The 15,879-nt window shown below is 47.5% G+C and overlaps 1 protein-coding gene across 1 annotated transcript in view; it reads left to right on the top strand.

Annotated features, from left to right (window-relative positions):
• The first annotated feature begins 254 nt into the window (after window positions 1–254).
• smu1a (SMU1 DNA replication regulator and spliceosomal factor a) overlaps window positions 255–15,879 on the top strand; it is a 40,151-nt gene continuing 24,526 nt past the window's right edge. The window contains exons 1-5 of the mRNA XM_072517350.1: window positions 255–402; window positions 3,304–3,514; window positions 5,026–5,178; window positions 6,324–6,434; window positions 7,863–7,991. Of these exons, the coding sequence (XP_072373451.1) occupies window positions 377–402; window positions 3,304–3,514; window positions 5,026–5,178; window positions 6,324–6,434; window positions 7,863–7,991 (630 nt within the window). The 5' untranslated portion in view covers window positions 255–376. The remainder of the gene's footprint in view (window positions 403–3,303; window positions 3,515–5,025; window positions 5,179–6,323; window positions 6,435–7,862; window positions 7,992–15,879) is intronic.

Below are 15,879 nucleotides of genomic sequence, written 5' to 3' on the forward strand. Positions count from 1 at the left end.
TAAAGGCTACATTGGACATAGGCGGTGTAGTTTGACCATGGATGATCGTTATTATTTAAGTTCCTAAGTTTCCTTTGTTTTATGCTTCAGTTTCATCACTTTGAGTCCCTTTATACATAAGGAAGGGGGTTGGGGACCTTGTCAGGGGGCAAGGGTGCAAAAACCCAGCACTTTCTTGGGTTGCCTCAATGTAGACATCATGATGCTCTTCACTGATTGGTTGGAGAGCCCACTTCCGGGGGAGGGCTCACTTACCCCGGAAGTAGATGTATGGAGAGGGTGATCGGAAGTTGACCGGACCGGAGCTGCGGGGCCTGCGAGAGCCGCTCGCCCTGGTTTTCCTTGGGTCGGCGAAGGGAGCCGGCGGCCGGCCGACATGTCGATCGAAATCGAATCGGCGGAGTAAGCGGAGCCGTTAGAATTCAAAGCCGGGCTCGGCCGTTAATGGAACGCGGGGCGGTTGGCGGCCCGAGCCCTGGAGCGCGCGGCGGCGGCGGCGGCTCGAGCCCTGGAGCGCCTGGCGGCGGCTCTGCAAAAGCGAATATATCCATTTATATATATCCCAATGTAGAGAATTCGACTGGCGAATTCGCACTTGCATTATTTGCGGCATTGGCTGGCCTTGGTAATGCAATAACCCCGGGGTTGCATTGACAAGAAACCTCTTTAAAAAGACTGCTGATGGACAGAGGTCTCCCCATGTGATGGACAACCTGGGGTTTGGAGTCCCCACTGGTGGCTAAGACCACATTTTAAGGGGGTTTGTCCTTCTAAGATTGTCACTAATAAATCCAGTGGTGTGCAACACTGGTTGGGCTTCAACTGGAGTATTGAAAGGCTGTGTTCCACCCCCACCACTGGAACTAGGGGGACACCGTCTAAGACGGAGACCAGAAGATGTTGTTTTTCACCGAGGGTCACTCATCTTTGGGGCCGACTTCTTTCCCTGTGGGGCCGGGACCGGTGAATGTTTTCAAGGCTGAGATTATGATCCTTTGAGATATCTTGACCAGCCAGGGAGCCAAAAGGGTTACTGGCGGGGAGGACGGGCAGAAAGTAGAGTTGAGGTGGCGGTTGGATCGGCTGTCAACTTATTGAGGGGCTGAATGGCCGGCTCTTTGCTCCTAATTCGTGGGGCCGTATTCCTTCAGTTCAAGGTCCCCGGGGACCTGAGGAAAGTTGTGTGTTTGCCAACCTGCCAGGAATTGAAAGTTAGTCCCTTGGACACTGCTGTGTGCAACCCTGGGGAGAAAGTATTGGGATGTTAAAGGATTTTTTTTTTGTCATTTTCTTTGCGCTTATTTCTTTTCTCGATGCAAAAGTATTGAAAATGACAGGGTTTGGGGGGGGGGGGTCTTTTCAGTTAACCGTTAAGCATCATCCAAGTGGATGACAAGTCTTTTTGCTTTCTGATTAGCATAGGGAGGCAGTAAGTCACAGGATGGATGTGTTGACTGACTAATGGGTGGAATGTGGGGACAAGTCCTATGATAAGTCTCCTGGCACAGATTTAATCACGTTGGCAAATTTAATTACAGAGAGTGCAGAAAAGATTCCGGAGGATGGTACCACGGCTGAGGAACTGCAATTACAAAGATAGTATTGGAGAAGTTGGGATTGTTTTCTCTGGAGAGGCAAAGGTTATAAAGAGATTTGATGGAGGAGTTCAAAATCACGATTGGGGTCTGGACAGAATAGATGGGGAGAAATATCACTGCTAAAAGGGTCGAGAACGAGATTTAAGATAATAGATGAAAGAAGCAGTGGGAACTCGAGGGGAAACTTTTTAGGAATGTGCAGGGTTATTGGGAGAGGACAGGGAAGTGGTACTGCGTGAAATGATTATTTAGAGAGCTGGTACAGACATGATGGGCTGAATTGTGCTGTGCAGATTGTGAGGAGGCAATTCAGGAGAAACACCTTTCATCCGACAGTGGCAAAAACGTGGAACGTGTTGCCTCGGAGCGGTTGAGGTGGATAGTATAGATGCATTTAAGAGGAAGCTGCATAAACACATGAGTAAAAAGAATAGAAGTATATGTTGATAGGGTGAGATAAAAGGGTGGGGATTAGGCCCGTGTGGAGCATAAACACTAGCATGGACTAAATAGCTTGTTTTTTGTGCTGTGGATCCAATGTACAGACCTCACCTTTTTCTAGGAGTTGCTGTGGAGCAACAGAGCTCGGAAGCTGTAATTTAAGAAATGGCTCAATAGGCTGTGGCACCATTCAGAAGAATAGACCCGATGGGTGATCTGTTTAGGTGTTTGAAATTATAAGAGTTCAATCAGGTAAACAAAGAGAAGTTGTTTCTGCTTGTGGGGAAATCCAAAGTCATAAATATAAGATAATCAATAAATCTAATGGGGGACTTCAAGGGAACTTCAGTGTACGAGAGAAAGGAATAGGAGGGTATGTTGACGGAATTAGATGAAAAGAGTGGAAGGAGGCACATGTGGAGCACAATCGGCAGCGTAGAAAGGCCTGTTTGAAACAGTAACCTCTGGAATTGACAGCACAACTACTGCCGATGGCCATTTCTAGCCCCATCACCAACCCATAGCTTAAATATTAATCTCCACCCTCAAACCATAGCCCCTAATGCTAAGGACTAAATCACATGTTATATAGCAGGGTCTGGGAACCAGGCTGTGGTAATCAACACTGTTTTCTTATGTAATGATAAAGAGACCTAAATTCCAGGGAATGCAGCCCTATTTGTTATCGCTCCTTTCTGGTCATTATCACATTATCGTTTGTAGGAGTTTGTTGTGTGCATATTAACTGCTGTGTTTCTTACATTACAACAGTGACTGTATTTTTTTCTATTTTTTCATATTTAAAGCACCCAATTTTTCTTTCCAATTAAGGGGCAAGTTAGTATGGCCAATCCACCTACCCTGCACATCTTTGGGTTGTGGGGGTGGGACGCACGCAGGCATGGGGAGAATATGCAAACTCTACGCGGACAGTGACCTGGGGCCAAGATCGACTCCGGGTCCTTGGAGCCATGGCTCCACAGTGCTAACCACTGCGCCACTGTGGTGCCTTGTGACTGTATTTCTAAGGTATTCAATTGGGCAGTAAACTATGGTAGGATTCCCTGAGGTCGTGAAAGGTGAATTCATGTTTGTTCTTTCCAAATGTGGATGTAGGTATTTGTGACAGGAAAGTTAGACAGGAGGTATGTGCAGATGTAAGATTTAGCACGTATGTATCTTTGCTTTGTATTGGCTTGGTTTGTAATATAAATCTGATGCTTTGTTTAATGTATTAATGGAATCGCTTTTTCTTCATTCATAGTGTTGTCCGTCTGATCATGCAGTACTTGAAGGAGAACAATTTGCACCGGACCCTGGCAACTTTACAGGAAGAGACCACAGTGTCTCTAAACACTGTGGACAGTATTGAGAGTTTTGTAGCAGATATAAACAGCGGCCACTGGGACACTGTATTACAGGCCATACAGTCACTGAAGCTGCCTGATAAAACTCTTATTGATTTGTACGAACAGGTGAGTCTTTGCAGCTTTCACTATATTTCAAACTTCAGCATCCGAAGTGTCTTGTTTAAGATAATTAATCAAATGTGATTAACCCAAAAGCAGAGCGAGAGGGGGATTGCGTTGCCGTAGCTGTGTATGTTTCTCTACTGTGGTGGGTAATTCCTACCTGAAGGCCCCCCCGTTTGCCTCTCTTCCCTTTTGAGCTGCCAGTTATCTAAAGGTTGTCAAATCTAGTACCGAAAACTCCAGGCACCAAAACTTATTGCAGAAAACATTAGCTTCTGCAGTAACCAAGAGCTCATTACCACTTAAAAACATTTTACAACTACCACCATATAAGTCCGGTTTACTTCACTGATCAAGGATTCCAATTTCTCATTATTTTAAGACCAAATTATTCACACAAAAATGTACAAATTCTGTGTCAAGTCTGCTAGCACAAAGTTTCAACAATAAAGCACCAAACCTAAGTATGCCTCAAAGCAAATTCGAAGTAAAGACAAAGCATTTTGTAAGTTAAATGGTGGTAAAATTATTTGACAATGAGCTGAAAACAATGAATAATAATTCCCACGTTGTTGGTGTTAGAAGCAGTTTAAACAGATATGCCTCCCAACAGTGGAGTTTTACTATTGCTCTTAGTGTGGAAGTAGCAAAGTTCACTTGAACCAAAGGCTTGAGCACAAACCCTAGGCTGACCGTTGCATGCAGTTGGTGGGGTGCTGCACTGTCGGCGGTGCCATCTTTCAGATGCTACCTTAAACCAAGGCTCTGTCTGCCCTCAGGTGGGTCTGGGTCTATACTCGTTGGAATTTAGAAGGATAAGGGGGAGAGATCTTATTGAAACAATAGGAACTGCGAGGCCTGGATAGAGTGGACGTGGAGAGGATGTTTCCACTATGAGGAAAAACGAGAACCCGAGGGCAGAGCCTGAGACTGAAGGGACAATAGACAATAGAACATTACAGCGCAGTACAGGCCCTTCGGTCCTCGATGTTGCGCCGACCTGTGAAACCAATCTAAAGCCCATCTACACTTTAAAACTTTCCTTTAAAACTGAGATGAGGAGGAATTTCTTCAGCCAGAGGGTGGTGAATCTGTGGACCTCCTTGCCACAAGGCTGTGGAGGCCAAATCACTGTGTCTTTTAAGACAGAGGTAGATAGGTTCTTGATTAATAAGGGCAGCAAGGTTATGGGGAGAAGGCAGGAGAATGGGGATGAGAAGCGTATCAGTCATGATTGAATGGCGGAGCAGAGTCGATGAGCTGATTGGCCTAATTCTGCTCCTATGTCTTGTCTAAAATTAATTGTGGCGCTACTTCTCTAGACTTAAAATAATTGACCTCGAGTGAATACCTTTTACCAATTGGTTTATGCTTTTACTAAGTCTAGGTATGCCTTGTTTTGGTGTATCTCTTGCCTTCTGTGGGAAAGAAAAGTGTGTTCTGTGAATCCATAATCTAAGCTTGGCATGTTACTGAAAGTTTTGAATTTGTTCTGTCCTCTGTTCATTCTCCAGGTGGTTTTAGAGCTGATTGAACTTCGGGAGTTGGGTGCTGCTAGATCTTTGCTACGACAGACTGACCCAATGATTATGTTAAAACAGACCCAACCAGAGAGATATATTCATCTAGAGAACCTGCTAGCGAGGTCATACTTTGATCCACGTGAGGTACATTAACATCTTTCATTTTGGAAAATTTTGAGGAGGGCGAAAGGTGAGCAGAAAGCCGATTTCTGTTGAATGTATGCAACCTATCCTCTCCAGTTATGGATCATTAAATAATTTTCTACTGCTTTTTTAAACTTTCAGTAAAATATATTTCCTCCAGAATTTCCTGACCTGCCCCATCCCCCCAATGATTGTCTTTGATGGTAAACATACAACATGAATAAAGACGCTTGAGAAACCAGGGTTTTTAACTTGGTAATGATTTTAATAATCCTTATTCCTAAATAACATTTGTCTTTTAAATATTGCATACAATAAAAGGGTATTTTATTTATCCACTGGATGGCTATTCATGTTATTGGAGGCTTTGGCAATCACAGTGAGGGGCTGAATAAGATCATGATGTCTGTTCCTGTTTTGGAGATCTGGGCTATTTTGTCTGAACACCGCTGTACCTTGCTGCTACAGGGGGTTTTATATTAAAGGTATGTAGTTGACATCAGACGCTCAGTTCCCTCACCTGCAAATGGCACGTTCATGTTTCAAGCCAGAGATCTAATGGTGGCAGAAGGCTACATTTCTGTGGCTTTGGGCTACCTACCTGATTGATTTCTGCTTCCCTTTCAATGATGCAATTAATTTTTGTACAGGAGCTGAGGTGGGCTAAAATGCATAGTTGTGGGTGTTCATTTCCAGGCTGTGCATATATTTGTAATTTAAGTATCATCGAATGACAGATCAAAAACAGAGACTTGGTCCATCATGCTGGTGTCAGCACTTTGAGACTAATCTGATTAGTGCAACTCTCCCTTGCTCTTTTCCCCGTAGCCTTGCTAATTTTTTTTTGTCCTTCAAATATTCATCCATTTCCCTTTTGAAAGTGACTATTGAGTCTCCTTCCACCATCTTACAACTCATGCATTTATAAACTGTCTTTTTACTTCATGCCAATATAAAGTCCAGTGCCTTGCAGCTGCAGCTTATTGGGTATGTTTACTGCATTTAAAAACCCCTCAGATGCACCTTGCTATATATAATTGTGAGGTAGGTGAATGGAACAATAAGCAAGCACAATAAACTAGAGTGAAATTTTACTACTCAATTATCTGTCGCGTCTCAGTGCATTGTTGGATGTTTCTACTTAGGCGTACCCAGATGGCAGCAGTAAAGAGAAGCGAAGAGCAGCCATTGCTCAGGCACTGGCAGGAGAAGTCAGTGTGGTGCCCCCTTCGCGTCTCATGGCTTTGTTGGGTCAGGTAAGTGTACTATGTTTTGCTACACTTTTTAATATCCATGCTTGGATCATGTTGTTTGGCGCATAAACATAGTGCCGACTATTGTTTGGAAGACACTTCCTGATGTGTCTGTACCCCTGGCGTTAAATGATAAATATTGAAAGCTTTAAGAACCATACCACCTGCTGAAGTGCCCTTTTCTTTAAGATCAATAGAATTATCATTCCAGTGCTTGGATTTAAAGTTGTAAAGTGTAATGGATGGCTTGTAGGAATGTGTTCCAGTTTTCAAATAGTACTTCACAGAACCAACTCCATTCCAGTGCTCACTTAGATGCGAGCAAAAGCTATGATAGGACTCAGTTTTTTCTTTCTTTAAATAAATTTAGACTCCCCAATTCATTTTTCCCCAATTAACGGGCAATTTAGTGTGTTCAATCCACCTATCCTGCACATCTTTGGGTTGTGGGGGTGAAACCCACGCAAACACGGGGAGAATGTGCAAACTCCACACGGACAGTGACCCAGAGCTGGGATCGAACCTGGGACCTCGGCGCCGTGAGGCAGCAGTGCTAACCACTGCACCACAGTGCCGGCGAATTCTGTTGTTCAATATTCTTAATTATTCCAGGGGGGGGGGAGCATCATTTGAATATTTCAAAATCTGTTGAATGCTGCAATTTTCTAATCTGTTGAATGCTGCAAACTGTGGTAAAATTGAAGCACAAATGGCATAGCTTGGACAACAGGTGAAACTGCATTCATCCTGAAGCCAACTGCAACAAATATCCTAAAGCTCCATGGGTTGCTATCAGAAATTGAACAGATGTAAGAAAAATAAAACAAGACTTCAACATTCTGAAATATTGCTGCTTCTCGTCAAATTTGAAGCTCTTTGTGGAATCAGCAGTTGAGATATTTTGCCGCGGGAAATTTGAAGTGAGCTTGGGCAAGGGTATTGATGGTTATGGAACCAAGGTCGGGAAATAGAGTTCAGAAACAGACAAACCATTGTTCTAATTAAATGACAGTTGTGGCTTCTTGAGGGGTTGAATTACCTCCACCTAGTCCTCTGTTCTATGCACAGTGGTTTGCGTTGTGATACAGGTAATCATTTAACAGTAACTTTGGTATTAATAAACGTTCTAAGCAAAAGCATTTGAGTCAAGAGAATTATTGTGCTGAGAAGGTGGCTTACATGTCGCACATTGGTAAATTAAAGCCATGTAAGAAATGTTAACCAAAGTGATCTATTAATCATGCCAGTGGTAAGGCATTTAAAATGAAAAGGTTTCAGTTGGCGTTATGACTGGAAAACCTAGGCGACAATAATCAAGAATGCAAACAATTCAAGACCAGCTCTCCTGCCTTTATTCTCTACTTTTTAAGTTATTTTATATATGATTAAAATGCCATCCTTTTTGCTAAACTATTTTGTTGATTTCTCCAGGCATTAAAGTGGCAGCAACACCAGGGGCTGCTTCCTCCAGGTATGACAATTGATTTGTTCAGAGGTAAAGCGGCCGTGAAAGATGTAGAAGAAGAGAAATTCCCAACTCAACTCAGCAGGCACATCAAGGTAAACATTATAATTAGATTTGGTGTAACACATGGTACTCCTACCCATTCCAAAACAGGATCTATGCCCTGAGGAATTAGTTAAGCCACTCATGTAAATACCCATTTAATGACTAAGCCAGTTATGATCTCTTCATGTTTTGTTTTAGAGTCTTGTACTATTCATAGATTAGTTGTTTGGGTAAACATGATGTTCAAGTGAGAGTAGTTTCAAGCCTTCATTTAAATGTAACTTTCAGATTTAAAAGGAAGATGTGGGGGTGGGGGCTTAAGTACCTTTAACTCTGAGGAAAACGGGACTTCTGGTGGCATTATGTAGGGGTAGGAGGCGGCTTCCACTTGGGTACTGTTCTTTTAGTCCTTTTCGCTTATTTCAGAGGGTATTTACATGTAAAAACCCACTTGCTTAATGGAATAAGTTACCCACATAAGTGAAATGCCTGGGGGGGGGAAAGGCTGAAAGTAGAAGATTGTCGACTGAATTGGATGCATCTCGGGGCTCCTTGGTGCAAAATATGGCGGAGGCAGCTTCTGTGACTCCGGCCACTCCACTAACGGCTGAGATGCTCACTAGCACCTTGGCGGCAGAATTTGACAAACACTGGTGGGTTGTTTCGGGGGACTTGTTTGATCTTGTTAGTGAGTTTGGCGGCCATCTTGGGTGGGCCTGGTTGCTGTATGTTCTGTGAATCTGTTGGATGGTCCCACTTGTGGAAATGGCTGACCCTGGATCGAAGGGGGGTGTTGGTGGGTAGGAGGCCCTCAATTTGTTTGGTCACCTGGAATGTCAGGGGGTTGAATGGCCCAGTGAGAAGCTCGAGGGCATTTGCTCACCTTAAAAGTTTAAATGCTGATGTGTTCCGGAAAGACTCTTTTGCTGGTTGATCCGTGACATTTTTTGCATCCGGGTGATAAAGATTTTTCCTTTTTCTCCAATGTGCACCAGGTATACTTGCGCAATTACTTTTTTGTGGTGGTCAATTTGTGGAGGGGGCAAGTTACTCTGTGATTGTGATTTCAGACTACGTCCCACATATTGTTGTTTTGATACTAGTCATGTCCCTCCCAGCATCCACTATGGAGCTTGGATTCGGCATTATTAGCGGACAAGACATTTTGTGAACGCATGTCCATCGCCATTGAGTGATATAGTAAATTTAATAAAAGTGAGTCTATACTACTTACTCTGTGGGAAGCTCTTGAGGTGGTTATCAGGGGGGAGATAATTTCCTGCAAAGTGCACATGGAAAAGGCAGCGAGGGTGGAACGGCAGAGGATGGTGGACCCTATCCTTGAGATGGACCATCAGTACTCACTTGGCCCGACCTTGGAGTTGTTGGCAAGTAGGAAAAAGCTGCAGACTCCATTTGAATTATCAACGGATAAGGCGGTGGGCCAGCTGCAACATTAGAGGTTGTGTACTTATTGAAATCCGGGAGAAGGCCAGTCACCTCTCGGCTTACCAGCTGAGACGGTAGGTGGCTTGCCGGGAGATTGTGTAGGTACGGGACTCGAGTGGCAGCCTGGCTTCCGCCCCACCTTGGGTCAATGCAGCTTTTGAAACATGGGTCAGAGCCCCCGGCAGAGAGTTCAGTCATGAACATTTTTCTTGGATGGGTTATCCATCCCAGTGGTGGAGAGGGAGAGGTGGGAAGAGTTGGAATCCCTGTTGGGCCCAGAGGAAATGCATTGGGTTGATGCAGACAGGTACAGTTCCTAGTCCTGATGGCTTCCCCATTGAGTTTTCTAAGAAGTTTGCAGAACAATTGGTCCCTCTAATTTTAGATCTGTTTAACGACTCCTTGTTCCCGTAAATTGTTACCCGTTACACTTGCACAGGCCTCTGTTTCCTTGATCCTTAAGAAAAACAGGGACCCTACGGAATGTGGGTTGAACCAGCCTATTTCGCTTTTAAATGATGAGGCTAAGTTACTTGCAAACGTGCTGGCACTGTATTTGGAGCTCTGTCTCCCAGAGGTGTTCTTAGAAGACCAGGCGGGACTTCCGGTTGCGGCTATGCCTGGGTAGGTCGCACGTTCGGCAGCTCCCGCCGTGAACGGACTTTTGGACCCTCTTGAGGAGCCCCAGCGGCACTTGGACGACGATTCCCGGTGTGGGAAGGTAGCAGTAAGGTTCCCCAGCACTGCATGGAGTGGACTAGGAGTGGAGCGGCCAAAAAAGTGATCTTGGAGAAGAGAGGAGAACGGGTGCGAAAAAGTAAGATGGCGGCGGGCGGAGACCAGGCACCGTGGATGCAATGGTCGCGGGAGCAGCAGGAGTTCCTGAAAGCTGCTTTGCGGAGCTGAAAGCACAGATGCTGGCTCCAATGGAAGCGTCGATTGAGAGGCTGGTGGAGACCCAGAAGGCTCAAGGGGCGGTGATTAGAGAGGTGCAGCAGAAAGCCTCTGAAAACGAGGACGAGATCCTGGGCCTGGCGGTGAACGTGGAGGCGCACGAGGGCCTGCATAAAATGTGGCAGGAAAAGTTTGAGGACCTGGAGAACAGGTCGAGGTGGAAGAATCTCCGGATTCTGTGTCTCCCTGAAGGTGTGGAGGGGTCCGATATGCCCCGATGCTGAATACGCTAATGGGCACGGGAGCCTTCCCGAGGCCCCTGGAGCTGGATGGGGCTCACAGAGTCCTGGCAAGGAGGCCGAAGGCAAATTAGCCACCAAGGGCCGTAGTGGTAAGGTTTCACCGCTTCACGGACAGAGAGTGCGTCCTGTGATGGGTGAAGAAAGAACGGAGCAGCAGGTGGGAGAATACGGAGATCCGCATCTACCAAGACTGGAGTGCAGAGCTGGCCAAGAAGAGGGCAGGATTCAACCGGTCCAAGGAGGTTCTCCACTGAAAGGGGGTGAAGTTCGGGCTGTTGCAGCCAGCGCGATTGTGGGTCACTTTTCAGGATCGGCACCATTATTTCGATACGCCGGAGGAGGCGTGGACCTTTATTCAGAACAAAAAATTGGACTCGAACTAATGGTTTGCAGTGGGTTTTGGGAAAGCTGGGGAGTGGGAAGGGGTGATTGGATGTGATACGTGTTTTTTTTAAAAATATTTTATTGAAAATTTTTGGTCAACCATCACAGTACATTGTGCATCCTTTACACAATATTATAACAAAAATAACAATTACCTATTTTATAAACAGAAAATGAATAAATAATAAATAACAAAAATGAAAACTAACCCTAATTGGCAACTGCCTTATCACAAGTAACACTCTCCCAAAATATAATTTAACAGTCCAATATATAATTATCTGTAGAAACTACCTATACATATTATACAGTATATATTAACAACCCTGAGAGTCCTTCTGGTTCCTCCCCCCCCCCCCCCCCCCCCCCCCCCCCCCCGGATCCTGGGCTGCTGCTGCTGCCTTCTTTTTTCCATTCCATCTATCTTTCTGCGAGGTATTCGACGAACGGTTGCCACCGCCTGGTGAACCCTTGAGCCGACCCCCTTAGGACGAACTTAATCCGCTCTAGCTTTATAAACCCTGCCATGTCATTTATCCAGGTCTCCACCCCCGGGGGCTTGGCTTCTTTCCACACTAGCAATATCCTGCGCCGGGCTACTAGGGATGCAAAGGCCACAACATCGGTCTCTCTCGCCTCCTGCACTCCCGGCTCTTGTGCAACCCCAAATATAGCCAACCCCCGGCTTGGTTTGACCCGGACCCCCACTACTTTTGAAAGCACCTTTGTCACCCCCATCCAAAACCCCTGTAGTGCCGGGCATGACCAAAACATATGGATATGATTCGCTGGGCTTCTCGAGCACCTCGCACACCTATCCTCCACCCCAAAAAATTTACTGAGCTGTGCTCCAGTCATATGCGCCCTGTGTAATACCTTAAACTGAATCAGGCTTAGCCTGGCACACGAGGACGACGAGTTTACCCTGCTTAGGGCATCTGCCCACAGCCCCTCCTCTATCTCCTCCCCCAGCTCTTCTTCCCATTTCCCTTTTAGTTCATCTACCATAGTCTCCCCTTCGTCCCTCATTTCCCTATATATATCTGACACCTTACCATCCCCCACCCATGTCTTTGAGATCACTCTGTCCTGCACCTCTTGTGTCGGGAGCTGCGGGAATTCCCTCACCTGTTGCCTCGCAAAAGCCCTCAGTTACATATACCTGAATGCATTCCCTTGGGGCAACCCATATTTCTCGGTCAGCGCTCCCAGACTCGCGAACTTCCCATCCACAGACAGATCTTTCAGTTGTGTTATTCCTGCTCTTTGCCACATTCCATATCCCCCATCCATTCCCCCCGGGGCAAACCTATGGTTGTTTCTTATCGGGGACCCCCCCAAGGCTCCAGTCTTTCCCCTATGCCGTCTCCACTGTCCCCAAATCTTCAGTGTAGCCACCACCACCGGGCTTGTGGTGTAGTTCCTCGGTGAGAACGGCAATGGGGCTGTCACCATAGCCTGTAGGCTAGTCCCCCTACAGGATGCCCTCTCTAATCTCTTCCACGCCGCTCCCTCCTCCTCTCCCATCCACTTACTCCCCATTGAAATATTAGCGGCCCAATAATACTCACTTAGGCTCGGTAGTGCCAGCCCCCCCCCCTATCCCTGCTACGCTGTAAGAATCCCTTCCTCACACTTGGGGTCTTCCCGGCCCACACAAAACCCATGATGCTCTTTTCAATCCTTTTTTTTTAAAATCCTTCGTGATCACCACCGGGAGGCACTGAAACACAAAGAGGAATCTCGGGAGGACCACCATCTTAACCACCTGCACCCTCCCTGCCAGTGACAGGGATACCATATCCCATCTCTTGAAATCCTCCTCCATTTGTTCCACCAACCGCGTTAAATTTAACCTATGCAATGTGCCCCAATTCTTGGCTATCTGGATCCCCAGGTAACGAAAGTCCCTTGTTACCTTCCTCAACGGTAGGTCCTCTATTTCTCTACTCTGCTCTCCTGGATGCACCACAAACAACTCACTTTTCCCCATGTTCAATTTATACCCTGAAAAATCCCCAAACTCCCCAAGTATCCGCATTATTTCTGGCATCCCCTCCGCCGGGTCTGCCACATATAGTAACAAATCGTCCGCATACAAAGATACCCGGTGTTCTTCTCCTCTAAGTACGCCCCTCCACTTCTTGGAACCCCTCAACGCTATCGCCAGGGGCTCAATCGCCAGTGCAAACAATAATGGGGACAGAGGGCATCCCTGCCTTGTCCCTCTATGGAGCCGAAAATATGCAGATCCCCGTCCATTCGTGACCACGCTCGCCATCGGGGCCCTATACAACAGCTGCACCCATCTAACATACCCCTCTCCAAAACCAAATCTCCTCAACACCTTCCACAAATAATCCCACTCCACTCTATCAAATGCTTTCTCGGCATCCATCGCCACTACTATCTCCGTTTCCCCCTCTGGTGGGGGCATCATCATTACCCCTAACAGCCTCGAGGCGCTGAACATTGTGGTTGATAATGGGGGTCGATATGTGATGGTGAGTGGTAGGCTGCAGGGGACCCGGGTGGTGCTGGTGAATGTGTATGCCCCAAATTGGGACGATGCAGGGTTCATGAAGCGCATGCTGAGTCGGATCCCGGATCTGGAAGCAGGGAGCCTGATAATGGGGGGGGGACTTTAATACGGTAGTGGACCAGGTCGAGGTCGGGCAAGAGGCCAGCTGCGGCCAAGGTTCTCAGGGGGTTTATGGATCAGATTGGGGGGGGGGGGGGGGGGGGGGGTGGATCCGTGGAGGTTTGCTAGGCCGGTGGCCAGAGAGTTGTTTTTTTCCTCCCACGTACATAAGGCCTATTCACGGATAGACTTCTTTGTGGTGAGCAGGGCACTGATTCCAAGAGTGGAGGGAACGGAATATTCGGCCATAGCGATTTTTGGACCATGCCCCACACTGGGTGGAGTTGGAGGAGGGGGAAGAAAGGGACCAGTGCACGCTGTGGCACTTGGATGTGGGACTGTTGGCAGATGAGGTTTGTGGGCAGGTCCGGGGGTGCATTCAGAGATACATGGAGGCCAATGATAATGGGGAAGTACCGGTTGGTGTGGTTTGGGAGGCTTTGAAAGCGGTGGTTAGGGGAGAGTTAATCTCAATTAGGGCTCACAGGGAGAGGACAGAGAGGGAGAGGTTGGTGGGGGAGATATTAAGGGTGGATAGGAGGTATGCGGATCCCCCTGAAGAGGGGCTGCTGAAGGAGCGACGGAGCCTCCAAACGGAATTTGATTTGTTGACCACGGGGGAAGCTGAAACCCAGTGGAGGAAGGTGCAGGGGGCAGTAAACGAATATGGGGAGAAGGCAAACCGGATGCTGGCGCATCAGCTACGCAAGAGAAAGGCGGCGAGGGAAATTGGGGGATTCTGGGACCAAGGGGGGAACACGGTGCGGAGTTCGGCTAAAATAAATTAGGTATTCAGGGATTTTTATGGGAACCTGTATAAGTCAGAACCCCTGGAGTGGGAGGAGGGGATGCGGCGGTTCCTGGACCATTTGAGGTTCTCGAGACTGGAGAAGGGGCAAGTGGAAGGCCTGGGGGCCCCTATTGAGATAGAGGAGCTGGTTAAGGGGTTGGGGAGCATGGTGGGTAAGCCCCGGGGCCTGATGGGTTCCCGGTCGAATTCTACAGGAAGTTTGTGGATCTGCTGGGTCCGCTGCTGGTGAGAACCTTTAACGAGGCAAGGGAAGAGGGGATGCTCCCCCCGACAATGTCTTGGGCGCTGATCTCGCTGATCCTTAAGCGGGACAAGGACCTGCTGCAGTGTGGCTCATATAGGCCGATCTCGCTCCTTAATGTAGATGCCAAGTTGCTGGCAAAGGTCCTAGCCACAAGGATTGAGGATTGTGTCCCGGGAGTGATACACGAGGACCTGACTGGGTTCGAGAAGGGCAGACTAAGTAAATGCAAATGTGCGGAGGCTCCTGAATGTGATTATGATGCCCGCGGAGGGTGGGGAGGCAGAAGTGGTGATGGCAATGGACGCGGAGAAGGCCTTTGATCGGGTGGAGTGGGAGTACCTATGGGAAGTGCTTGGCAGGTTTGGGTTCGTGGAGTGGTTCATAGGGTGGGTCAAATTGTTATACCAGGCCCCAGTGGCGAGCATATTTACGAACCGACGGAGATCAGAATATTTTAGGTTGTACCGTGGGACGAGACAGGGGTGCCCCCTGTCCCCTCTGTTGTTTGCTTTGGCAATTGAGCCGCTGGCCATGGCGTTGAGGGAATCTAGAAACTGAAGGGGGTTGGTCCGGGGAGGGGAGGAACATCGGGTCTCGTTGTATGGTGATGACCTGCTTTTGTACATTGCAGATCCAGTGGAGGGGATGGTAGAGGTCATGCGGATCCTTAGGGAGGTTGGGGACTTCTCAGGCTACAAGCTTAACGTGGGGAAGAGTGAGGGGCCAGGAAAGGGGGTTGGAGGAGCTGCCGCTTAAGAGGGCGGAGAGGAGTTTCCGATATTTGGGTATCCAGGTGGCCAGGAGTTGGGGGGCCCTGCATAAGCTTAATTTGGCGCGGTTGGTAGACCAGATGGAGGAAGACTTTAGGAGATGGGACATGTTGCCACTCTCCCTGGCAGGCAGGGTGCGGTCGGTTAAGATGACAGCCCTCCCTAAATTTCTGTTTGTGTTCCAGTGCCTGCCCATCCTCATCCCCAAGGCCTTTTTTAAGCGAGTAAGCATGGGCATTATGGGGTTTGTATGGGCAAGTAAGACCCCGAGGGTCAAGAGGCTGTTTCTAGAGCGTAGTCGGGACAGGGGTGGGCTGGCGCTACCGAATCTGTGTAGTTATTACTGGGCAGCCAATGTGGCAATGATTTGGAAATGGGTAATAGAGGGAGAGTGGGTGGCGTGGAAAAGATTAGAGGCGGCGTCATGCGTGGGCACTAGCTTG

This window comes from Scyliorhinus torazame, chromosome 9 (genome assembly GCF_047496885.1).
Source record: "Scyliorhinus torazame isolate Kashiwa2021f chromosome 9, sScyTor2.1, whole genome shotgun sequence".
Taxonomy (NCBI): domain Eukaryota; kingdom Metazoa; phylum Chordata; class Chondrichthyes; order Carcharhiniformes; family Scyliorhinidae; genus Scyliorhinus; species Scyliorhinus torazame.